Source organism: Crocodylus porosus, unplaced genomic scaffold (genome assembly GCF_001723895.1).
Source record: "Crocodylus porosus isolate Cpor-Errol unplaced genomic scaffold, CroPor_comp1, whole genome shotgun sequence".
Classification (NCBI taxonomy): Eukaryota; Metazoa; Chordata; order Crocodylia; family Crocodylidae; genus Crocodylus; species Crocodylus porosus.
In genome coordinates this window covers 70177648-70203498 of record NW_017728906.1, presented here as the reverse complement: position 1 = coordinate 70203498, position 25851 = coordinate 70177648, and the positions used below count along the sequence as shown (strand labels likewise).

At 42.1% G+C, this 25851-nt stretch overlaps 1 protein-coding gene across 1 annotated transcript in view; it reads left to right on the top strand.

Annotated features, from left to right (window-relative positions):
- The window catches only part of WWC3 (WWC family member 3), a 114266-nt gene that overhangs the window by 26538 nt on the left and 61877 nt on the right, over positions 1-25851 (top strand). The window contains exons 5-7 of the mRNA XM_019529344.1: positions 7874-8003; positions 14504-14653; positions 16150-16223. Coding sequence (XP_019384889.1) covers positions 7874-8003; positions 14504-14653; positions 16150-16223 — 354 coding nt within the window. The remainder of the gene's footprint in view (positions 1-7873; positions 8004-14503; positions 14654-16149; positions 16224-25851) is intronic.

Here is a 25851-nt window from a genome sequence, read left to right as displayed (position 1 = left end):
TCACCAGCTGCTGCCAGGTAGGGGGATGAGCCCCGCTGTCCCTCACTGCCCTGGGCTGCGTGGGGGTCTCTCTCAAAAGCCCCCATCCCCTGCCTGCTGTCCCAGCCCCATTTGATAGGTGCCCTACCTGGCCTCAGCTCCCGGTTCTTTAAAAAAAGAAAGAAAAGCTCCACACTCACTGGCTGGTGCAGCGGCTGTTGGAGCTTTTGGGGGCTTGTAGCAGAGCCCCCACATAGCATGGGGTAGTGTGGGGCAGTGGGAATCTCTGAATCAGATTGGGATTAATAGATTTGGGACACTGATTTGAGTCACCAAATGGAATCATTGTCCCCTGAATTGGCTGAATCCGAAGCAAATACTAGCTGCTTCACACAGGCCTAGCATTTTCTTCAAGATTGTCTCTTGTGTACACTTGCTTGTTGAGCAGTGTATTTCACTGTGGCTTCTTGGTTTATGAGCCACAGAGTTTGTGTTATAAAAAAAAGCCTTGCAGGGAAGTGTTTTTTTTACTTTGTTTTGAATATTTTCTTTCTACTTATATGCAAGTCTGATAATTTGTTTCATCAGTTCTTACAGAGCAAGTGCATTGTCAGAAAATAATACAAGTTTATTTCCCCCCTTTTAAATGAAAATTTCTATTTTTTGGCAGATTCTTTAAACTTAGTCATCTTATAAATTCCTATCTTTGTGTTACATTTCTTAAAAACTTTGTCTTCCAAGACTACTTTCTGTCTTCTCTTGGTCAAGTCAAAAGTATTTTTAAATTTCATTTTCACAGGATTACCAGATCTAAAATGGCAGGAGTCTCATCCAGCTTTTGCCTTTTCTGTCATGTTCTTTATTTAGCTTTAAGTGAGTCTTAGGCAACATTAGGAATCATTTCATTTGGGGGTTTACATCTAGTGGGTGCGTCTATATGAGACGCTTACTGTGCAGTAGCATGCCAGTCAAGAACTGCTAATAAGCTACAGCATGGTAAGCATCACAAAAAAGTGTGCAGGCTCTACTGCGCAGTAATTGTGGTTACTGTGCATTTAGTTAGTAATTAAGCAAATACTAAACTAAACATTCCTTAACTACTGCACATTAATGAATGTGTAGACACACCCAGTGTGTATCTGGTCTTAAACAACCTTTTTGTATAGAATGGCTTTATGAGCAGTTAAGGGTGAAAACCAACTTTAATGAAAGTCAGTAATAATATTTTATCTGGATTCAATAGTCTTGATCTTGGCCTAGGAGAGTAGGAATGGATTTTGTTATTGGAGGAGTTTCTGACTAACCCTGTTTATTATTAAGGTTGTCCAGTACTTTCATTATAAGCCTTTGTTTTTTAATTGCTTATGCCTTTGCTAAATTAAAACCATTTATTGTGAAATTTCCAATGATATCTGTTCTAGGCTGACTCTTTTTTTAATTTGTTTTTGAAAATTTCACTGGAAAATTTTCAGTCATTTCTGAGAACAGGGTTTGCTTTTTTGTTTAGCCCACCACATCTGTTCTGGTGATATGTCTTCTCCCCTTCACCCAGTCTTTGAGTTTTAGGTGTCAGCACTTCACATTTGGCAAGGTTTTTGTTTATTTGTTTTTGTTTATTTTGCTACCCCTAGGAAAATCCATCCAGATTTGGCAAAGCTTTAGAATACTGCAGTCCACATTTGTTTAGTAGAGACTTGCTAGAGCTTAACAACTAGATTCTAGAAAGAGTGTGTCTCATTGAGCATGCCTGAGCCTCTTACAGCTCCCAGTGCTAACTGGACTATGCAGATGTCATCCCCCACAGAACAAAAGAACAGTCTCTGTCTCATTAAAGTTAATACTACTTCCACAGCTACACATGTACCAACATGCCTCCCCCCACCATTGAGTGACTGATTATGCTGCAGCCCAAAATTACAGCGGCAACGCTGGATTTCCTCTCCAATGCACTGATTCTCCGTCAGGGTACTGGGGCATCCTGGGGTGCCACCAGGTCCTTTGAATGGTGCTGTGAACTTGCAGGAGATAAGCTGATAAGTTAAGTAGAGAATCACAGGCTTCGGCTTCCCCTTCCTGAATGATTCCTTCCTCCTTCCCCCACCCACTGCTGGGGGGGGGGGGAGGAGGGGAGGGGGGTTGAAATTCGTGACAGTTAATCAATGCCACTCAATGTTATGGAGGGGTCCCTCTGGTGTAGTGAGAGTGCCCTGAGTCCAAAAAGGTGGATAACCGGTGCTCTAATCCCTGTTCCCAGTTGGGTTGGGCTCAGCACTGGGCAGGGGGAGGGAACAAACATTCAGTCTCTGCTAGCATAGAGTGAAGAAGCAGTTTGATTTAAGCAGAGGGAACAAAAGCCTGACCAGTTGTCTGTGGGCAGAAAGGGGGATACTGAGATAAAATCTCTTCATATTTGATAAGAGATAAAAGCTCTTCATACTTGACCTGACTGGACAAGGAAAATGGGACCAGGGGCCAGATCAGTGGGATGAGAGTGAGAACAAGACGGATCTGACAAGGAGCTTGAAATGTAGGGCAGGGAAATAATGCAGTGTAGCCTGGTAAGGAGACTAACCTTGTAGGGGGCCAGGAGTGGAAACAGATTGGATGAGGTATTGAGAGAGGCAGACTAGATGCTAGAGTTGTGGGGGCAGTGAGGGAAAGAGATAAGGACCAAAGGGGTGGAGTAGAAGTGTGACTGGATGATCAAAGTCTGGGACAAGGTGTGGGGAGGAGGGCAAGATTGATGCCGAGACATCAAGTCCATTGGTGGAGACTGGGACTCGTTGGAAGGAGAGAAACCTGAATAATAGACCCTTAAGATTAGCTAGGCAAGGAGACTGAGACTGTGCTGAGGAGCCAGGGGTGAGGAAGTGGCAGGTTAGAAGCAGTGAGGTAAAATGGGTCAAGGGAGTCTGTGCTAGAAAGACTTTCCTCTGAGCTTGGAATGGAACCCAATGTCATTGGAATGTCATTGATGCCAGCAAATATCTGTGGAAGCTATTAGAAAAATGACCAAATGCATGGAACATGCACTTACGATCACCAACACCCTGTTCTGCCAGAAAAACAGGTACAAGACATCATGGCACTCCCCATGATTTCAGCATTAACACTTGATTGGCTACATCATCATTCGTGCCTGGGATTGCAAAGATTTCCGCATCAGTCGAGGTAATGCTTGTAGCTGATGATTGCTGGACTGATCACGCACTCATCTGCTTGATTATGTCACTCAAACTGCCTCCCATACAACGACTGCAGCACAAGCAATATCAACGGAAGTTCAGTGTTGAAAGGCTTAAGGACCCAATTGAGTGAGAGCTTTTCCACCAGTGCCTCAATGAAAAACCAGTGAATTCCATTCAACAACAATGGGAGAATGTTGGCAGCACTTTGGGTGCCTTAAAGTCCACTGTCATCACCTGCAAAGAGACACTTTGGTTCTCTACCAGGAAACACCAAGATTGTTTGATGAACATGACTGGGAGATCCAAGAGTTGATCAGCTGCAGGCTTCATGCTTTTTGTGCTTGGCAGAATGCCACCAGTTCCAAGCAAAAGCAATTGAATCATCAAGAGACAGAGAATAAGGCAAAGACCCAAAAGAGAGCCTGCAATATGAAGAGCAGACAGTGAGAAGACAAGGCAAAGAAGATTCAACAACTTGCTGATGTCCATGATATGCATGATTTCTTTAGTGCCACCAAATCCATATGTGGTCAACCCCCTTGAAACCTAAGAAGACCTGATCAAGATCTGTTGAAAGGAGCATGTTGAAGATATTTTCACTCAAGACTCTGTTGTTGATGAGTATTCTCAATTCCATCCTGTAACACCCAGTCAGAGACTATCTTGGAATCTCTCCAACCCTTGATGAGGTGAGGAAAGCCATCAAGCAGATGAAGAATGACATGGCATCTGGCGTAGATGGAATTCCTGCTGAAATCTTCAAGCAGGGGGGAGAGGAACTTGCATCACAGATCCGTGCCCTCATTTTAAGGATCTAGAATGATGAAGAAATCCCAGATAATCTCAGGAACACCATGATTGTGACAGGATTCAAGAAAGGATTCAGGTTTGACTGTGAATTACACAGGGATTGTCTGTCTGTCTGTCTGTCATTGCAGGAACCCTCCTGCAGTCTCCTTTTATTTGCTGAAGAGCTTCTCCTGGAACCTCAGTGTGGGTTAGGGCATCAGAGGCACAACTGACAGAATATTCACAGCTTGCCAGCTGCAGGAGAAATGCTGGGTACAACATAAACCTCTCTATATGGCCTTCTTTGACTTCACGGAACTCTTCAACTTTGTCAGCCGGGAAGTGCTGTGGAGGATCCTTCTGAGGTATGAATGTCCCCCAAAATGTGTTACCATTTGTTACTTGCTCTCTGACTATGCTAGCAGTGGTTCTCAGTAATGGATCTATCACAAATCTTTTTGAAGTTAGAACTGACGTTAAACACCGCTGCATCATTGCTCTAACACTCTTCTCAATATTCTTTACTGTGATGCTGCATATAACCAACAAACTTCCAGTAAGAGTGGAGCTAAATTAGCAAATGGAAGGTAAACTGTTTAATCTCAGCCAAGTCTGAGCCAAAACCAAGACCAACCCGACCTCAATCATTGAGCTCCAGTACACTAGTGATGCTGTAGCATATGTGCTCACAGAAGGAGATCTTTAGGTAACTATTGGCATCTTTACCAAGGCATACAAGAAAATGGGACTGGTGCTTAACATTCAGAAGACTGAGGTCCTCCACCAGCAAACTCCTAATGAGCAGTCCCTAGCTTCAGTAATTCAGATTCATGGTGGTATTCGGGACAAGGTTGAGTATTTCCTGTACCTTGGAAGCCATCTCTTGCAGAATGCTGACGTTGATGAAGAAATCCAGCATCACTTCAGATGTGCAAGTCCAGCCTTCAGATGCCAGAGGAAATGGGTGTTTAAAGATCACAATATCAGATTCAAAAACAAGCTCATGGTTTATCAAGTAGTTGTGATCTCCCCTTACTGTACAGAGCTAATGTGGACAATGGACAAGAGATGCCTCAGGTTGGTGGAGAAGTACCATCAACGATACCTGTGGAAGAGCCTTTGAATCCGGTGGGAAGACAGATGTACCAACATTAGCATAATGTTGCAAACAAATGCTACAAGTGTCGAGGCAATGATCATCTGACATCAGCTTCTCTGGGCTTTATGCCTCATCTAGATATCTGACTCCAGACTTCCAAAGCAAGTTTTATTTTCCAAGCTTAATCAAGGTGGAAGTTCAAGAGGAGGGCAGAGAAAGTGCTTCAAGGACATCCTCAAGGCTAACTTGAAAAAAATACAACATCACCATCAAGTGTTGGGAGACTATCATTCAGGGCTGCCCCAAATGGAAGAAGAGTCTGTTGCAAGAATTTCAGTACTTTGAAGCCTTGCAACAACAGAAGAAGGAAGAGTTGGAGTGGCAGAAATTGTGCATCATGGACCAACCTAGAATCCAGAATCACCTGTGGAAATGTGTCTGAGTTTCAGTAGAACCTGTGAATCCTGGATTGGCATTGTCAGCCTTCTTCAGACCCACAAATAAGACATGGAAGACAATCATCCTTGACTACAAAGGATTGCCAATGATGATGACTACATACAGTACACAGCATGAGGGATGGAGCGCACTTTCTCCTCATTGTTTTAATACATAGCCCAGCATCTTGTTTATTACACATTATTCAAACCCAGCTGTGGAGACAAAATTACTAATTTTTTCATAGCCTCTTCGGTGACATTCAGCAATATTAATTGATTTATCTTCATAGCCTTCCAGTGACATACATTTGACTAGTGTTATCCCCATTTATCCCCAGGTAGAGAACTCTGGCACAGAGATTAAAGGCTGAAGTTTCCATCAATTTTATACGCTTAACTTAAAATGTCTAGGACTTGATTTTTCAGAGCATTGTATATAACATTTTATTCGTTGAAAACAGAGTCTCCATTGACTGTGGTTGCAGTTGTGTGTCATTAGTGCTTCCTTGGATCAAACATCAAGAAAATGAGAAACACTCTGACCATCTATGAAATGGCCATGAGATTTTTCTGTCTGCATGCAGTCCCTTGCCTTATATCCTACATGCATTATATCCTACGTGCTGACCCTGTGCACTTGCCCTGGTCATTGACCAGCCCTGGGCACTGACCATATCCGACCCATAGGGCAAAGTCATCCAGCTGTGGAAATCTAGTTTTCTCATGTATGATGTAAGCTCCAAATTTCACTATATGTTTTTTTTGAAAAATGTATAGGCTATATACAAGAAAATAAGGCAATATAAGTTTCCAACTTATGATGCATTCCCTCTTTGGGAAGATATAGCTGCTCCAAGCAGAAATTATTGACATAGATCAATTAGACTGCTGTAGTACAGAAAGGTAGAAAAATCAAACTGTGAATTGTGAGAGCTGTATCTTTTCTTAGTGAACACAGTCATTTTCCTTCTGTCATTTAGTCTAATCATATCAGAACCTTAAACCAGTGCTTCCAATCCTTAACTTTCAATGAGTGAATAACCGTTAAGCATAATAACTTTTGAGTGCTTTTTATTGTTTGTAGTTTAAAAAGTCATACTTTTCACTTCCTGACAATCGAGAAAGTGCATGTTAAACTTTTTAAAACTGAAACTGAGTTTCTTATTTTTGACTTCTGGAGCTGGGGCTATTGGGAAGAAACACCAGATATAATGAGACTTGCAATATCAGTACAATTCGTAGTTTCTAAGTGCTTTTCTCAGTGTTGTCTGGTAACAAGCCTCCAGATATGCTGTCAAGCTGACAGTAGTTTTAGAGATGAAGCACCTAAATCCTTCTGGATTGGCTCTGAGGCATCAAGGTGGGCCATCTATAAATAGATTTCCACTTGAAGGAAGTTGAGCTAGCTACTGTTTTTAAGTTGGAGAGAAATATTATCTGATCTTGGTATAGGATGCAACTTTTGCTTTCCCAATTTCAGACCCAAAGATTTAGAATATGTTAGATGATTTTGAAATATCCTGGGACAGTTGCCTGGTTTCAGACTAGCATTGAGATCTGTATGTTAATGGAGAAAAAGCACTCTTGCCATGGACATTAATATCTAACAGAAAGAATGCCGTGATGGTGCTGGTTTTAAGCTGGATATATATTAGAGCTTCCTAACAATAAAACTTCAGACTACAGAAATATTGTCCTAGGAGAACTGAGAGTCCCTTCACTAGAAGCTTCCAAGACAAGAACAGAGTCCTAAAAATTTGTTGTTAAAAGCAATGCTACATTTGTCTAGTTGCCACTGCCCCCTAATTCACCTTTACCATGTGTGATATTGTTATCTAAGTTGGTTTTAAAGTTAAGGCTATTTTTATTGCATCCACATACTGTTTAAAGTTCATGTTTATGGTGGATGAGCTCTGTATCAGCAGATTAAAATCCTGAAACTTGTCAGTTCTGGAGAGCCCATTTTCTAGTCAGTTTTATAGTTCTTAGTGTATAGGCATCCAAACAAGTCACTGGGAGGAAACTAGTATATGAGCTTACAGCATGTCAGTTCTTCTGTGGAAACTGCCCTGATACCCACTCTTAACACCATGGTAAATGCAAGAATTTATCATCACACTCGTATCCCACATTTGCTGCAGGGTCAGAGCCTGCTCATGGGCAGTAAACTGGCTTACCTCATGATAACTTGATTATGTGGCTACCTTTCCTATTTTGAATATTGAATGTTTTGCTAGTTCAAAGCAATTTATCATCTTATTCATACAAATAAAGGGACATATTAGCAAGAGTAGGGAATAAAGCCTGAGTATTCTTTTAATTTTTTTTAGGCATAGTTGTGTAATTAACTTACGAATTTGCCTACCTTTTGTTAATAGAATTGACCGGAAGATGTCAAGTGCTCATACAAACTATAAATTGGATGAAGCCCAAGCTATAATGAATGAACTCCGAAGCATAAAGAAAGCTATATGTATGGGTGAAAAAGAAAGGCAGGACCTCATGCAGGTAAGAAACTTGCTTCTGGACAAATAGCTGTAGAAAGGTAGGTGTCTTCCTTGATTCCCCTATTTTTTTGTTTGTTTGTTGGCAGCAGAAGAATTTCCATGTTGTTCTGATTTAGTTTGCCAATGTCAGACACAGTAGACCTTCTCTGAAACTTTCCTGTTTCGCTTTACCTTTTTAAGTCAGATTGATCCATCTTCTGTTTTATCGTAGCAGCTAGAGGTGCCATGCTGGTTCTATGTTGTACTAGTTTATGTAGCTGGAATGTAATCTGATAACGATGGCTTATTCCCGTGTCACAGATTCCTCCAGGGAAGTGCTTTCTCCACACCTCTGGCTTTGTCTGGTTTCTCTGAGTACCCCTGAATCCAGGCCAGGCACAGCTTCTAGAGTAGGGGAGAGCCCCAAGTCCTTCCAAATCGGAGATCCTGGCCATTTGGTTGCTGACCATCCCCAGCTCTCTTGCAAGCCTTTCTCAGAGAACTACCTTCTAGTTTACTCCTTGGAGAGGGACTTTACCTTTTCAATAGGGAAAGGAGTACACTTCAAGTTTTAAGCATCAAAACAGCCAGATTCTCTTCAGTAGTTGAGGCATAGGTCACCCAACAAGAAAACCCCCTGTTCCCTTAAAAGGGTTAAGCAGTGCCCCCAGCCCCAGTCCAGTGCACAGAACCCTAAATACCTCAAGGATAACTTAACTGTTCCTTCCCCAGTCCACACAGCCCGAAGTATACCGAAGTAGCCTGCCATCCCCTTGCTTTAGACTGTCTAGCTCACAGGCCAGCACCTGCTTTTTATGTGAGATGCTTATCTCGATCTCCTTACCTTAATGCCCATAGAGTGTTTCCTTCTAGGAATGAGTATCAAGCCCACCTGAAACTTCAGCAGTTCCTATTCAGAGCTATTCAGTTCTTTGCTGAAGGCCCCTCTTTTCACCTCTGGCAACTCTGGTACCCAACAAGGATTCCATTGATCTTTCTTTCCCCATGTACGAGCTAGTCCGGGAAACCTGAAGCATTCAAAATTATTGCAGCATGAACACATTTAAACCATAAATATTACAGCAAGAAATGTAGTCTGTCACAGCCTCCCTTGTTAAAATGGGACAGACTGGGGTTCCACTTGAGCTTAACTGCCTGAGTTTTTATCCAGCTTCTTGAGTGTGTTTTACAGCCTGCCCTGCATTCTGTGCTGCTGTGGCTATTACTATTGGTTCTTGGGCTAGTTAGTTCACAGCTGGCACAGGGATGCCTGCATGAGCGTCAGTCACAGCAGTGACTGAAGCATAGACTTAAATTTGTGTAAACCTGGAGAAATGACAAGGCTGTCTGTTAAATTAGTGTTAGAACCGTCAGAGGTAAAAAACAGTGTCTTGGTTGTCTAACAGTTAGGAGCTAATAAATTAAAATGATTTTTCCAATGTGTTTTTTCTGTCTGTCAGAAGTAGCTTCATGGTGGTGTTCTGCTAACTCTTTTGTTAAATATTGTGGGTAGTTTGTAATTTACATTATCATGCATTCCCATAGTTATACAGTTATTCAGTCTCTGAAGTATTACCCAAAGGTCGGTTGATGGACTACAAAACCTTGTTCAGCTAGAAAGAACAGTGGAGTCACTATTAAAACTTTCAGTCCTGGCAACTTTCAACATATTTGGTATTTTGTGTTTGCCAGTTTTTAAAATGGACCTTCCGCAGGCCTTGGCTAGTTAAAAAAATTATTAAGGCAGTTCTTCCTGGATGCATTGATGCACATTTTGGGAAACTAAATGGTAATCTACAAACTTATGTGTGAAAATGGTCTTGGATAATTTCAACTACTGAAGTTGTTTTAACCTAATTCTACCAACTAGAATTTTTTTATTTTCAGTCTAAACCTAGCAACACTACGTCCAGCTGAAGACTTTTAAAGTCTTTAGAATTCCATATTTTAAAGAAGTTTGAAGAACAATAGTGGTGGCCCCAAAGGGGTATTTCCAGAAATGTAGTCTGTGCAGGATCAAGCACCATGGACTGAAATGACTCATTTGGCAAGCCTGGAATAGAAAACACACAAAATGAATGAGAGATTTAGAGAGATACTTGTCCTTTTTTCTTGGGGGTCTGTGATGGACAGGAATTTATATTGTTACAGTTTTATATTATTGCCAGTTTGTTTTTTTCATTTCATAGTATTTAATGTTAATGTATTCTACATTTATTTGTTATGCCATCCATCTTTCTATATACCTTCACAATTCCAACGAAAATCCAAAGGATTTTCATCCTTTAACTGGTAGATATATTCTATACATTTCCAGCAGTTTAGTTACAAATCCTTCTTTCTGTTTTTTTTTCCTGATGCTTCTTGTATCATCTCTGTTCACTTAACATAGAGCCAGTATAAAGTCTATTTAAATGTTTCCCTAAATAGGTCAGAGTTTGATTGTGTTTACGGACCTAGGAGTTGTAGAGTCGGCTTGACCATGCAACCGTTAAAATTTAAAATTACTGCTAACAGGACAAGAGAAAAAAAATATTTGTTTGTGTTACTGGAAACCATTTTTAGAAAAACTGCAATTTAGAGGTTTTGGAAATATTGTGTAAACACTTGGCAGATCATTCCAAAAAAAGGAAAGGAAATTTTGTACTGTTGCTTTAATCTAAATCTGTCTGGCGTAGGCAGTAGACCTAAACATAGAGGTGACTCAGTCTTGTGTAGGTGCTTGGAAAAATTGTAGCTTTTGTAGAATATGGTAATTGGATCAAGATATACGTGGGAGATGAGTTTGAGGAAGGAAGAAGTGGTCAGGATTAAACTGGGTGCTGTGGTTACAAAAAATGCCAAATATATGGTGTCACTGCTCCAGCAAGATACTTGAATGTTCATACAAGTTTGAGTAATCAAGGTGTGTGGTTAGGCTGCTGAGAATGCACAAGCTTTTTCCCCTTTTCCTGATTTTAATATCTGTTCCTGCACGTGTATTAATATTATTGTCATCTTTGGGAGCAAGAAAGCGTTTGCTTAATGTAGGTGGGGGATCTATTAAGCAATTTTGTGGAAGCTCTGTTTTGCATCTGTCCTAAAATGTATAATTTTTATGTGATTGACTCATACCAAATAGATACACACTCCCAAGGTAAAGCTAAGAGTAGATTAGCAATAAAGCGTCAGAATTAATTTCTTTGGCTTTCAGTTCCTCGGCAATTTGTGATTTCAGATTTAACCTCAGAAATGATTTTTTGTAATTTATCTAGGATTCATTTAGGACTACCTGGCCTTACACCAACCAGGGGATTGTGTGGATACAGGTGCACAGTGAATCGTCTGTTGTGAAGCTCTTGATACTTCCTAAAATATTTTTAGTAAGCAGTTCAACCAGTTAGTAGGAGTGCACTGATAGAGGTTTTTGAGGCCAATAGTGATAGCCAGTATTTAAGGAGGTATATGAATTGGTACCAATTTGATTTCCGATACAGGTATCTCTAGCTGTAGTTCAGTGTGTTGGGTGGGAAGGGGCATGGGGGGGACAGATCAATGCCCCCTACGGTGAAGGAGGGTGCAGGGGCAGGTGTTGCCCAGGCAGGGGAGAGGGGGACAGAGCCATGGCTTCTGGGGCAGTTCACGCCACTGCTTGCAAACTCTGGATTGCATTGGGTGGGCTACAGCCAGGGCTGTGCAGAGCTCTTCTTAGTGGGGGCTGGGCTTGGAGTACGTGCTGGTGGTGCTGGAGGGATGCAGCATCCTCCCAGCGCTGCTGGCACTTGCTCTGAGCCCAGCCCCCACCAAAAAGAGTCCTGTGCAGATCTGGGGGAGACCCCCCTGGGGTGTAAGCAGCAGTGAGAGGCCACCCCTGCCTCACCCCCCAGTGACCTGTGACTTTGACCCATGCCTGCCTTGTCCCTTCCCCCTCCCCCCCCACCTGGGTCCCTGCCCCCTCCACCACTGTGGGGGACATTGATCTGCCTCCCTCCCACACCCCTTACCTCCTCCGTCCCTTTCCACTACACTAGATTTACCAGCTGGAGACAGCTCTCTGCTGCTGGCTCTGCTTCTTGCTGCCTGAGTGCTGCACTATGGCTGTGCCCAGCATGGGCATTTATCGGCCAAAATATCGGCCCTATCAGGCTGATATCCGATATAGCCAGTTTCTTTATATCGGTACTGATCTGATATCGGACTGAAGACGGATTGGTACACGTCTACCACTTAGGAGTGCTGAGTAAATGATTTTAGGTTTGACTGTTATAGGTAGGACCACTTTTGACTTTATGGAGATCTCACCAAGACTTGCACCATAAACACAGAGCCTGGAGCATTGCCATACATGGCCACAGACTATGGCTCAGAGTGATACCAGGCACTGATAGCCTTCTTGGCCTGGCCCCTTAGGTCTGTAGGTAGTGCCCAGGAAATAAAGCCAATGTCTAGACCCCTGTACTCATGTAGGGAGCCAAAAACAGTGAAAGCCCCATGTCTAATCTAGAGACTTGCTAAGAGCAGTTAGGGGTAGAACAGTTCCTAAAGCTTGTTTTTACACTGCAGCTGTTCCATTCTTAAGTTATGGTAGTTTGGACTTTTGTTGGAACTTTTGCAAATAATATAGTATGAATGAATCATATGTACAAAATAGATTATACTTTATTTACATAAAGCTTCACTATTTAACCTTCAATCTCAGCAGTTATACAGATATATGTGGATGGTCACACGGACTTCTGGTGTTCTGAGTTCAGGTTAGAAATCAGCAGGTTGGATATTGTATTCATGTTATGCATTCCTGAAGCTTGAGGTTGGGATGAAGCTCTGGCCATGATGCAGTTTCCTTATTGTCTCAGCTGGGAGACTGATGAAAGTGGGGACTTTCAGTGGATGCCCAGGGAGAGAATTATTTCCAGTTCTTTAAGGGGTAGGTAAAACTCTAGACTTTTCCATTTACAGTCATCACTAGGATGATTCTCTGGCAGCATACTCTACTGGTGCTAGTTTGTTGACCCATGTGGTGATTTGAGGCTAAGTATGAAGCAAAGTAGAGAAAAGGCTGGAATGGCTAAAAAGCTTCATAGCACAGTTGTATTTACTTCTCCTCACAGTGAACCTGGCAGTTATGTAGGCTTCTCTCAGGTTCCATGGTTGTTCTTGCTTCACTTGTAAGCAAGAGGGAAATGCCAGCAGTGCTGTTATTTTTCGGCATGTGAACTGCAGTTTGAGAACTGAGAAATATATCATTTTAGTTCTCTAATTTTTCATGTACAAAAACTAGGTTGTTGCAATCCCTTGAATCATACAGATCCCAAAGGATCAGCAATTTCAAATTAGCGTATTTCATGTGGAACATCTTGAGACTGTATTCAGAAACCTCATATGAGTAGAGTGATTTTCACTGGCACTAAGTATTTACATTTTAGAATAATACTTTGTTAGGTTGCAGTCAGTTACCATGATCTTTAAGATCATAGTGAGTTACCTCGCTATGGTTTGACCCTCTGCCCCAGCGCAAGATCTTTCCTGCTCGGGGAAGGGGGTCAGACTCAATGATATGCTGCGGTCCCTTCCAACCCTAATATTTATGAATCTATTAACCTTAATTTTTAATAAAATTTGTTGATAAGTTATCTTTTGGTAATATTTAGGAAAACTATTTACTTCTAATGTAATCACAGTGAAGGAGGCTGTGGCTTCCCTCATGCATATCAGATTACACAATGTTACTTTTTAGTATGGCAAAGATTGCTTGCAGGAGAAGATCTGTAATCTAAGAAACAAATTACAAAATTCAAAACAGATCATTTTAGAGTCTATAAAATGGATTTTTCTTTTAAACAAAGTCAACAACCCTAAAACGCCAAAGTTTCAAGTCTGAATGATCACGGCAGTAGCTTTCTTCCATTAATTAACATTTATGAAAGTTAAACCTTTGGCAGATAGCATTTTATTTGAACCTTTACTTTCACTATCTGCTCTGTCCACATATTTCACAATGTTGCTTCTTCCTCAGCCTAAATTATGAAACCTTTCTGCATGTATGAACTGTGGATAGTGAAGGCCAGGGATTAAACCAGCTGTGATTTAGGTTGAAACAATGGGAAATGTTTTTCAGGTGTGGTAGAGGATTGGCCATCACCATGGAATGCAACTCCCTTTGAAAGGTGAAAAGGGGCAAATGAAGCACAGCCTGATCTGCTGTCTCTTTCAGTATGGCTGCTGACAAATTGAAGATCAGAGTTACCCACATGGAAATTGAAGCTTCCATAGGTTCCCCCCGCCCCCCCAGTATGCAGTCATCTTGGATTTAAGTTGTTTTAATATATGCTTATCTATGCCAAAAGTTTTCCTTTAATAAAAACTGTCACAGAAAAAAATTACAATCAATTTTACTTTTCACGGATTCCTTCTCCATTAAAGTCCTGTCATGCTTCAGTTAAAAATAAATCGGCATTAAAAAACAAAAAAGTAGTACAACCAACATTTATATTCTGCTATTACTCACTTTTTTTTTTTTTTTTGCTTAATGTTCTTTTTTAGAGCTTGGCTAAGCTAACAGATGGATTCCGAAATAGCTGTTGTATTACGGACTGTCTGCAGGACCTCCAGCAGAATTCTAGTTCACTCAGTGACTCCTGTTTACCTCAACAACACTATGATGCTTGTTCTCAGACTGACATTACTGGAGAGGTATGTGTTCCAATGTAAGATGTTAGTTGTAAAAAATAGGCTGCTTTTATCTTGGCATATGACTATGGCTCATTTTCCATTGTAATCTGAAGAATTTTTAGCTGTATGTTTAGAAGAACACTGAAGGGAAAAGACTTTACCCTGCTCAAAGAAATCCATTTTGGTTTAACAATGTGCAGATAACATTCAGTAGTGACATATGTTTGGTTCCTATACTTGAGGATGATAAAGGCCTCTGAAATGTGCTCGCAGATCAGTGTAGAAAGGAATCAATTTCTTGGTTTACTCAACTTGGGTTCAGAGGATCACTTTCCCACCACCATCATGTTTGAGGGACACATTGCAGAGTTGACTGGGGAATACTTCTCCAAGAAGTGTTCACAAGCCTGCTAAGTCTATAGGTTGCATTAACAGTATTCATTATTCTTCTTATTTTGGTTCATTCTTTGTGTCCCCTTTCACTTACCATTATCAGTTTGATAAAACTGATGACTAGAAAGAAAGATAGAGATTTGTAAAGAAAATATTCCTATTGGACCATGAGGAATTTGAGAAAATTGAGCTTCCGGTAAACCACGTATCACATGAATGAATGGAATAGTCATAGGGGGGAGTTGGGAAGCCACATAATCCTTATATATCCATAGGTAAGTAGGTATTTCTGTCCTTGGGAATACTCATTGAATATCATCCCAGGCTATTCTTGAAAACTCTATTCTTAAGTTTCTGTTAGAGTTTTTGTTAAGAAACTTTATGTATAATTATATAGGAATAATGTGTGAGATGCATGCGGATTGTATCTAATACACGTGCGATGGTGGACACTAACAAGCAGTGGACAAAGGGTCTAAAGCTTAATGGATTTGAGGGTGTGCATAGACTCTAGTCATTAAGTCAAACATGACAGGGAGAGGGGGCGGGGTTTACAGAAGAGATTGCTTCATCTTAGGTTGTAGGTACAGCTCATTGAATAAAACTTTTGACTGTAATTTATATCTAGGTAAATTTTTAAATCAAGTTTTGATTTCAGGTGCTAAGATGTTGGCTAACAGCTCAACATTCAGAGAACATTGTTTTTAAAAGATGAAAACCCAATAAGGTTTTATTGACCTTTCCATAAACTAGCCACATTAAGCAGTTTTATATATTGCAGTCTTTTGATGCATCAAATTCTTTACATTTTCGACTTGGACTAAAGGGAACCTTGGCAGTCAAACTAGTTTATTTTTTTACAAACTCTGAGCTTTTAATTTCCAGGAAGGAAATTTACTGAGCACAGTAGTTTTACATAGACAGTACCTTTAGGTATTTTATCAAAACCTGATTTTTGTAAGTTAAGAATCTGAAAGGTTCTTTTGAAGAAGTATTAAAAATATTGACTATTTTTAGTAAATTGGGGAGTTGGGAAGACTTTTTGTCTTTTACATTTTTTTTGTATTTAAATGCTGCTTCCTCACCCCATTTCTTTCTCTTCCCGGTCCTCAACACCCCAAAAGTTTGGTTTGGATGATAAAACAAGGCTTGTGGACAAAGTAAGACTGAACTGGCAATACGAAGAAGCCAAAAAGAGGTAAGTAAATTTAAGCTTTTGTTTGTATTCTTTGTAACTGAGGTTTAGATGTGTATTTCGATCCAGGCATCTATATTCATTTCAGGACTTATGTTGAAGCAGTTTTAGAAAGGTTAATTAACTGAATTTTTTTTTGGCAGTGGAGGCTTAATTTTATGTTGATGCTATCATTAAAATTAGTTTGCAGAAGAAAATCCAGATGTATCAGTAGCCGTAGATAAACAAGGAATCATAATAGTTCAACTAAAGATGTTTTAAATTGATTTTGTTGATGTGTTAAGTGTCATAAAACAATTTAAACCTAACTTATCTCTCCAGTGTGTGTAAGTAAGTAACAGTGACATGCCAAATCTATAGTAAAAATGGTGTAAGTCTTGTAACGCAATAAGATGAATGCAAATCAGTTTTATAGCTGAATGACAAGGCTTATAAAAATGAAATTATGTTCATTAACAAGGGACATTTTTGTTTTAAAATATTTTAAAATTGGTTCATCCTTCATTAATTCCTTTAATCTATTTGTTTTAATGATTTGATTAGGCTTTGGCTCTATAAAAATAAACTGGAATCTTTCCTGGATTATATATTATCAAGATAATTGTTAACTAATTTGAGTTTTTAGTGCCAGACTTGCAACTTCAGTGTACTCAGATTGCGTGCTCAGTTACAGCTCTGCAACTTGAATGAAACACAATTGTCAGTGATTGAGGATGCTATTGTGTATCTGTTCATTTGAGAAGCCGGAGCTGGTGGATCTCTGTTATGGCTTTTGACAGTTATAAGACCCTGTTATTTATAAGAATGAGGTTAGAGAAAAATAATTGCTTTCCTCATTTGTTGAAGAATTCTAGCTTTTTTTAAGAAACTGTACTTACCTCATGCTTTGAATTAAGCATATAAAATTTGGTAAGGGAGGCTATCTTTGTGTTAGAGAGCATCTTTTGCTATCCTTGTGAAATTTGCAGAGTTATAAGGGTATAGTAATCATAGTTGTCACATGCTTTCTAGACACTTGAGGGATCTAACAGTCCAACCATGCCAGTGACCCATGTTGAGGTTCCATAATATATCAGATCAATGGGCCACATGATGCCACATGATGGACTTTTCCTACCTACTTTATTTTTTTAAAACCTAGGGCGTTAAACACACCATTGTGTTCAAAGAACATTTTTCAAGTTGTAAAGTAATCGGTAATTGGAAAATGATTAAGCCTATTTAATAGAAATGCCTGTGCAGTCCTTATTCAGTGTTTTTATATATTTTGTTTACAGCTCTTCATTATATTGTGTGAGGGCCACATAGGTAGCTCTTCCCCTTGACAGGTGCTCCGCCCCCTTGTTGCCATCCTGGGACGGGAAGTTCTGCCGTGTAACCCATGACCTTTGCCACCAGAAATCCCTCCCCTTGCCCTGGAAGTACTCATTTCAGCAAGGGGTTTTGCCATCTCAGAACCAGAAGAGTACCAAATTATATTCTAAAAAGTGAACATTTAAAACATCCATTAATTTGATTTAAAAAATATTTTTGCCCTGGTTTACATGTGTTTCTGTAGTGTACAGAGAGGTGATTGTATATAATATAATATGTTATTATATATAATAGCTTAACATGAAGTCTTACCCTTGTATATTGTACGGGGATAGGTTTGTGGGGGGCTGTGGGTGTGTGGGTATGTTGGGTGTGGGTGTCTGTTGGGTGTAGATAGGTGTGGGGGCTGTGTGTGTGTGTGTGGATATGTGGTATGGGAGTTGTGTGTAGGGGGGAAGGTGGCTGGAGTATGAGGGGGTGTGGGGGTCTGCATGTATGGCAGTGTGAAGTGCTGTGGGTATACATGTATGGTGGGGTGTCTGTGTGGGACTTGCCCTATGAACGTGAACATGCACACACATCGTGAGCCACATGGTGTGTAGCAGGACAGGGGCAGGAAGGCAGGGAAATGGCTGAGGGTGGGATGTTGGGCTCCTGACTTCTGTTGCCAGCTCCCCCTGGGTCCTACTGTTCCTGGATCTTTTCGTCTTTGACAGGAAACCAGGAACAGATAAATATTTTCTAATTTTTTTAGTGGTCTCAAAGGCTGGATAGACTGGCCTGATCATTTTCGAGCCACAGGCTATATTTTGCCCACCCCAGCCTTGCAGCCACTCCCAAACGACTGGTCTAAGAGCACAAAACATCCCAGCAACCACTTTAACTCACAGTTCCCCCTCTCCAGGTTACAGCACTGCCAGGCCATCCCTGACTCTGATTCTCTCTGTCCTAGTAGTGCATGGCCTGCTTGCAGTTCTCCCCTCACCAGACTGAGCTGGCAGGAGCTCCTCTCTTGGCAAGGCCCAGAGCTACATCCTCTTCCTGCCTCGGAAACCTAGGTTTATATCCCCTGGGCCCTTCCCCCATTCTGTCAAATGTTCTCCTTACTGGCTGCAGGTGTGGCCAGACCCTTGGGCATGTCTACATGTGCAGTTAATTCATAGCAGTAAACTCTGGTACTACTGGAGTTTATTGCTACTGGGCACCGCATTTAAGTGTGTGCCCAGGACCACAACACAAAAGCTAAGTCACAACAGCTGAGGCTGGCAGGGAACCTGGGGGGTCAGCCTGCTAGCCTGGGGTTGCTCAGACCGGGCTCAGCGTGCTATGGTAGGGTGGCTGGGGCACGAGGGTGCTTCAGTGCAGAGCTAGCTGGCAGGCTCCCGTCAGTGTCTACACATGTGTTACTGCACAGGAAATAACTGCAGTAGGATAGTACTTGTATTTACAAGTACTAACCTATGGCGGCAATTATTAGTTTACTGCAGCTTAATAGTGCTGCATGTGTAGATGTGAAGGTTTTACTGTGGAGCTGATTAGGCTGCTCTGCAGTAAATAACTGGTATAAATGTGCTCCTTAAGCAGCAGCTTACTGCCTAGGCTGCAGTTGCTCTCCTTCTACCTTCCCCCTGCAGCTGACCCCTGTTTCACTGTGTGGGGCTCTTTCTGCTGCAGTTTCTACCTTAAAGTAACAGGAGCCCTCTGGCTCTCTGTTATAGGGCCGTCATCTCTGGAGTTTCTCAAGGACACCTGAGCACAGAGGAAAGCACCAATTGGCAGGCCACCTGGGGACCATATCCACCCAAAAGCTTTCCCTCCCAACCTTCCCCCTTATTCTAGGATTGCCTTAAAGTTTCCAGGCCCAAAGGCTCATAATTTTTTCTCCCAGGTCAGATTGGAACCTTCCACCCTTACGTCTTGCTGCTCCTGATACAGCAGTGCTGGCAGGTCATCTGTGTACTTTATTCAGGCTGTCAGAGACTCCCTGGAGCTGTGAGGAACAAAGCCTCGGATGCTGGAGTGCTATGTGTAATTGTACAGGCATTCCACATAGTGATGAAAAACATTGCACTGCCAAGAAGCTCCTCTTTGAAAGAGGTAATATTTGTGGAGGTTTTGCCATGGTTTAAGTGCTACAGACGAGGTGCACCGATATATCGGTCGCATATCAGATCAACACCAGTAAAAGGAAAATTAATGTTATCGGCTATCGACTTTTCTTGGCTGGTGTAGGCGATAATGTCACCAATAAATGCTGTGTGAATGCATGTGGCCAGGAATGCAGCCTGACAGCTTGGAGAGCAGCATTCTGCTAGTAAGGGCGTGGGGGAGGGAAAGAGTGTGCAGGGGGGCAGATTGAGGTCCCCATGGTGAGAGAGTGAGTGGGGAAGGGGCAGGTGCTGCCCAGCCAGGGCAGTGACTGGAACCCCGGGGCCAGGAGTGGGATGGAGGCATAGGCGGCTTGTCCAGAAGGTGTGGAGGGATGAGGAGAGGGGGTATCTCTCTGCTGCCCCATGCATGTTCCCAGGAGAGGCATGGGGGGGCATGTGCCCCCTTAGACTTTTGTGCAGGATGGAGGTGGGCTGCCCACTGTGTTCTTGGGGTCAAAGGCAGTGCTAGTCTCTTCCCGGTAGCGGGGCTGGGCTGTGGTTGGGCTTGAAAAAGGGTGGGCTCAGCTGCGCGGAGCTGGCAGCAGTGGTCACACTGCAAGGGGTGGCTATGGGGAAATGTATAGTGGCTATAGCCCCCCACAAGACTCCATGCTTGGGGTACTCTGCTCTGCTGCCTTTTCCTCAGGAGTCCTGCACTGTGGGGCGGGCAGGAGACATATGGCCAGTGAAGGGCTCCTGAGGAAAAGGCAGCAGAGCAGAATGCCTTGAGCAGGGGTGGTGCTGGGGGGGAGAGGGGCTTGGGAAGCTATAGCCCCAAATTATCCCTAGCCACCCCTCCCAGCACTGCTACCACTGCTTGGTTGGCTCCTGCCTGCTCTGACCCCAACCTTGGCCTAGCCTCCCCACCAGAAAGAGGCTGGTGCAGCCCATGGCCCCGAACCCTCAGTGGGGAGCCTGCCTCCACCCTGCACGCATATCCGGGGGGGAGGCACATGCCCCCCCATGCTTCTGTGGGTGGTCTGCACAGCAGCAGGGAGCTGCCTACAGCTCCATCCCGACCCGGGTTCCTATTCACTACCCTGGCTTAGCAGTACCTGCCCCTTCCCTACTCCCTTCCTCCCTCCTTCACCATGGGGCTTTGATCTGCCCTCCCCCACACACCCTTCCCCGCCAATAGACTTAACAGCAGGACACTGCTCTCCAGGCTGACTGGCTGCATTCCTGTGAATCGGATATCGGTTCGTTATTGGCCAATATGGCTAGTTAATTGGCTATCAGTATCAGCCAAGAAAATCTTTATTGGTGCACCCCTCCTATAAACCATTGGAATGGCTATAGACTCTCATTTTGCAGTTCTACAAGGGCATTTCTAGTGCTTCAAATGTAATGCCTGTCCATGGCTTTAGTTCTGAGTTAGATCAGGTTAATGTATCATGAGCCACGGGGAAGGAAAGAACTGGAATATGAGTCACTAGATATTGTTTTTCATATAATTGGGAAGATATGACTGAAATATGATTCATAGAATAAAGCACCATTTTAACACACTTCTTGCTAACCACTGCAGCCTCCCTATCTCCCTACAGAGCATGGTCAGTGTCTTACTAAGTCTAGAGGTGGAGGCCGTAGGAATTGATAAGGGTCTTGGCTTGGACAGTAATGAAAGGCCATATATGTTGCCAGGCTTACCTGTGTCTTGCTGTGTAGGTCACTTTTTATTTGAATTTCTCTGGGGGCTTTCTTTGCCTTTCCCAGAATAATTATTGTGTTCTGGTATAGGGAAAAGTCTATTGTTTGCTTTTTTTTTTTTGGTTATTGCTTGTAGCATAAACACACGAGTAGAAATTATGAGCATATAGCCAAGTATCAAATACTTGTGTTATTTGAATATCAGTAATGACTTAGTAAATAGCGGATTAAATATAGATTTTTAAACAATTTATTAAAAAGGCTCTCTTTATTAAAAATAACTTTTTTCATTACAATAAGGATACAGTTTTGCTGTCCAGGAATAACAGCTTTGACAATGGCTTGTTGTTCTACAAAACCATGTTAGTTCCTTTAAAAGGGTAGCATTATTTTTCCCTGTATAATACATAGTAGTAATCAGCTTTTTAACTTTCAAGTGAAACTGCACAAAGCTCATTGCCCCTACCAGTTATCTCTGTGGTCACATTCTTCATTTATCATGCATTCCTTTCCCTTCGCTTGGTGGCATTTCTGTAGAGCTTTTGTCTCCACTAAATATTTTTGCGTTCAGCCCTGCTTGGCTGGTGAAATATCTACTGTAGCTGCACAGTGTGGGTGATGGAATGTGCTGTGCTGGATTAAAACCTACAAACTAAAAAACTGAAATGCTGCAGTGTATATTAACTGTAAGATGTTTTACCAGGATTCTGTCTGCCAAAGAGAACATGGAATCAATATGTTATGCTAAAAGTGCAGACTGAATCAGTACAGTGCCCTTGTTTATTTCTAAAAGGAATACAGTTTTTAATGAGAACAAAAACACACTGGAAGCTTTAATTGGGCACGTGTTCTAACTCTCAGGGGTTAGAGTAGTTTCAGATAGCAGTGACCTATGTCTTTGCTATCTAGTTAAGGGGAAAAACATTAGTGGCAATTAAAATTTTTTCCTGGTTAATACTTTCTACATCTCTCCCCCCATTCCCTGTTGAAGGCAATCTGATTTGAAATTTCTCTCTAAAAATACTCAATCCTAAACCATACTGAATGACTTGATATTTAAGTGAATGAAGACATGCACTGAGTTTTTCTTCAATTTCCCACTGTAAGGAAGTTGGATAACTTGCTCCTCTAGTCTTGTATTTGTAATGATCAAAAAAAATCTTGTTGGAACCTGTATTGTGGGTCCTGTATTGTGGCAGATTTTTATGTTGTTACATAGATGTAGTTAGGCTGGCGCATGGTACCACTGGCTGCCCCATTATGAACCAGGCCCGTACTGTCATTGGAGTTGTACCAGAATAAAAAAGCAGCATTGTCATTACTTCATTGCAGATTTTCTTCAGTCTAGACAAGCCTGTAATTGGATTTTAAAATCATTTATATTACTTAGTGAAATTCCTTCTGTTGTCCTTAATGTGGCATAAAATATTTTGACATGTCTAGTCAGTTAAATAAAGGCTAGATGTATGCTGAAGGAGCAACATGTCAGTGAATTTCTGTACAGTGAAGTGAATAGCAGTTACTGTGTTGGAAAACAGATGCTGCCATGTTATATCTGTACTCACTTATAAGCTCCAGTTTAGGAGCTTAAGTTTAGTGTAAGTTTGGCTATCTCTTCTGTTCCCCTTAAAAATAGCAGTTATACCACATTTTTTCAAAGTTGATTTTGATATTTAAATAAGCAGTAATTATCCTCTCCTCCTCTTTTACTGCTACAGCAGGGAAAATAAATCTGGGGGGTCAAATCACCCTCTTGCTCTCTACCCTCCTGACCTTCTTCCCGCTGCATCCCTCCCCCCTTCACTGTCAGACCCTGCTCTCCCTGAGCACATGGAATTAAGGAACGAATCTGAAACTCTGACCTTGAAATAAACATGCCTGTAGTCATTAGTCATGAACCAAGACTGCAAACACTAAGTCATAGATTTAGTTCATCCAGAAAGGATGCATTTTAGATTTTTTGAAACTGTTGCAAATTTTAGCACATGTACTCCATAAATACATTTTGAAGCACCATTTTTGTACCAATTTATATATAGTACAAACTATGCATGATATTACTTCAAAGCCAGAAGGCATCCCCATAAGCAGACCCTGCTTGAAGCAGATGCCTTAAAAGCCAAAAGGCATCCCAATAAGCAGACCCTGTAGCTCAGTACTGCTCAGTTTGTGTGAGTACTCCAAATACCTCTCCAGAGGTCTAATGGCATTTTTATGGATGGTAATGGTGAACTTCATGTTTTTTCTTTTCCCTGTTTTAGATAATCCCCTGATTCTCATAGGAAACCTGCATGTTTTTAAGAGCTCAATCCTGGAGAATGTTGAGCATTATGGCTCCAATCCGCTCCAAATACCTCTCCAGGATCCATGTGTCTTACATTCATGACTGGAACTGGGTATTTTTGTTACAAGTCCTGGGATCCTCCAAAAATTTATGTGCAGATGAAGGGCAGGGTAATCTAGTCCGTCTCTGCCTCATGGAGCATGGGACTACACTAATCATATACACCAGACTGAGAGAGGGGGCAGTAAAGGGTTTCTGGGTGAACTGCTTGAGTCTCTGTTTAGTGATGTTTACCAGACATTTAAGACTGGTAAAGAAACAGGATTAATTGGCACAACTCTGCTATGGGGTAAAGAGGAAATGGAAATTATTCAGTGTAGTGGCACACCATGACTTGAAAAAGAGCCAGCACTTGGGAGCCTCCATGTATTTTATTCACATGGGCTGCACCTCAGCCTTTTGGCTAAGATCAAGCATTTTTGGCACCAAGGGGAGGGTGTCAAGGCTGGCTCTGGCAGTTTCCCATCGAAAGAACACGCACCCAGTTTTTTGTTCATTTTTTTTTTTTTTAAGGATGAAAAAATAAAAGGGTCCCATCAGGATGCTCAGTATGGGTCATACATTTTATAGTCCTACTTAGTGTCGGCTGCATTTAATCAACTTCATAGCTGGTTTCTATTAGTGAGTACATGCTGCTTTTGGCAGCAGTTTAAGGATAGACAGCATATTTAATGAGATTGCCGTGTATGCAGATGTAAGAGGAGGAAAATTCTTCCTAATATCTAACCTAAACATCCCTTGCTGCAACTTGAATGCATCTATTCTGTCATCTGCCACCAGTGAGAACAGTCTAGCTCCATCCTCTTTTGAACCCCCATTCAGGTTGAAGGTTGATATTAAATCCCTCCTCTGTCTTCTGTTCTCTAGACTAAATAAACCCAATTCCCTCAGCCCAATTCCCCTGTCCTCATAGGTCATGTCCCCCAGCCCCCTTACCATTTCTCTTGTCCTCCACTGGACTCTCTTCAATTTGTCCACATCCTTTCTATAGTTGGGGGGGGTGGGGAGACCTAAACTAAACACAGTACTCCAGATGTGGCCTCACCAGTGCTGAATAGAGGGGAATAATCACTTCCCTTGACCTACTGGCAACACACCTGCCGATGCAGTCCAGGATGCTGTTAACCTTCTTGGCAACAAGGGCACACTGCTGGCTCATATTCAGCTTATTGTGCACTGTAACCCCCAAGTCCTTTTCTGCAGAACTGCTGCCCAGATCTGCAGAAATCATAAGTAGACTATCCTTGGAGCAGTAGCAGAGAGATAGATTTGTCAGTTGTTCCTAAGTGGCCACAGAAAGGCTGGTGTCCCAAACTTTGATATGGATTATCAGACAGAATCAATTGGTGCCTCTAAGGTTATTAGTTAATAGAGATGGAAGGGCTAGGCTAAGCTGAGCCTAAGGCAACCTTCTGCACAGCAGCAGGTTAGGAAGAATTGCATTTTCTTCAGTAGCTCCTGGCTAGATACAGTCTCAGAGAAGTAGGGCTGTAGGATCTCCAGAGGTCATTCCATACAACCATAACCTAAACTCTACACAAGACTGCTGTCAGCCCTGAAAGAATATAGACCTAGCCCCCTAACCTGCCACATGTAAATTAGAGGAACCATGGCAGCTAATGTCATGCTTCAAGAGGTCCTGGTTAGAGAGCCACAGCTACAGAGGAAGGCAAAAACCCCCACAGTCCATACCAATCTGATGATGGAGTACAATTATTTTCTGACCCCAAATATTATGATTGGTCTGATCCTGAGCAAAGGGGTAAGACCTTGTAGCTGTGAACCTCTAGCCTTGCTGCCAGCAGGAGAGTTGGCATACCCCAGTTGAAGTCCCCAGCCTTCGTGCTAGTCAATACCTAGTGCCTCTAGGGAGGCTTAAAAACTCTCTGACGTATATAGCAGAAGAAAAAGAGGGAGAGGGGTGTGAGCAACCAGCAAAGGCCAGAAGCATGGGAAATACCAATGGTACAAAATAGGCATACCTATGCCTAGATTCGGGGTAGGCAAAATACGGCCCATGGGCCGGATCCGGCCTGTGAGGCCATTCTGTCCAGCCCATGGGGCCCCTAAAAAATATAGAAAACTAATATTTCTCTGCCTTTGGTTCCTGTCAAAAATGAAAGGAACCAAGGGCAGTAGGACTCAGGGGAAGCCCCAGCAGGGCCTACCCAGC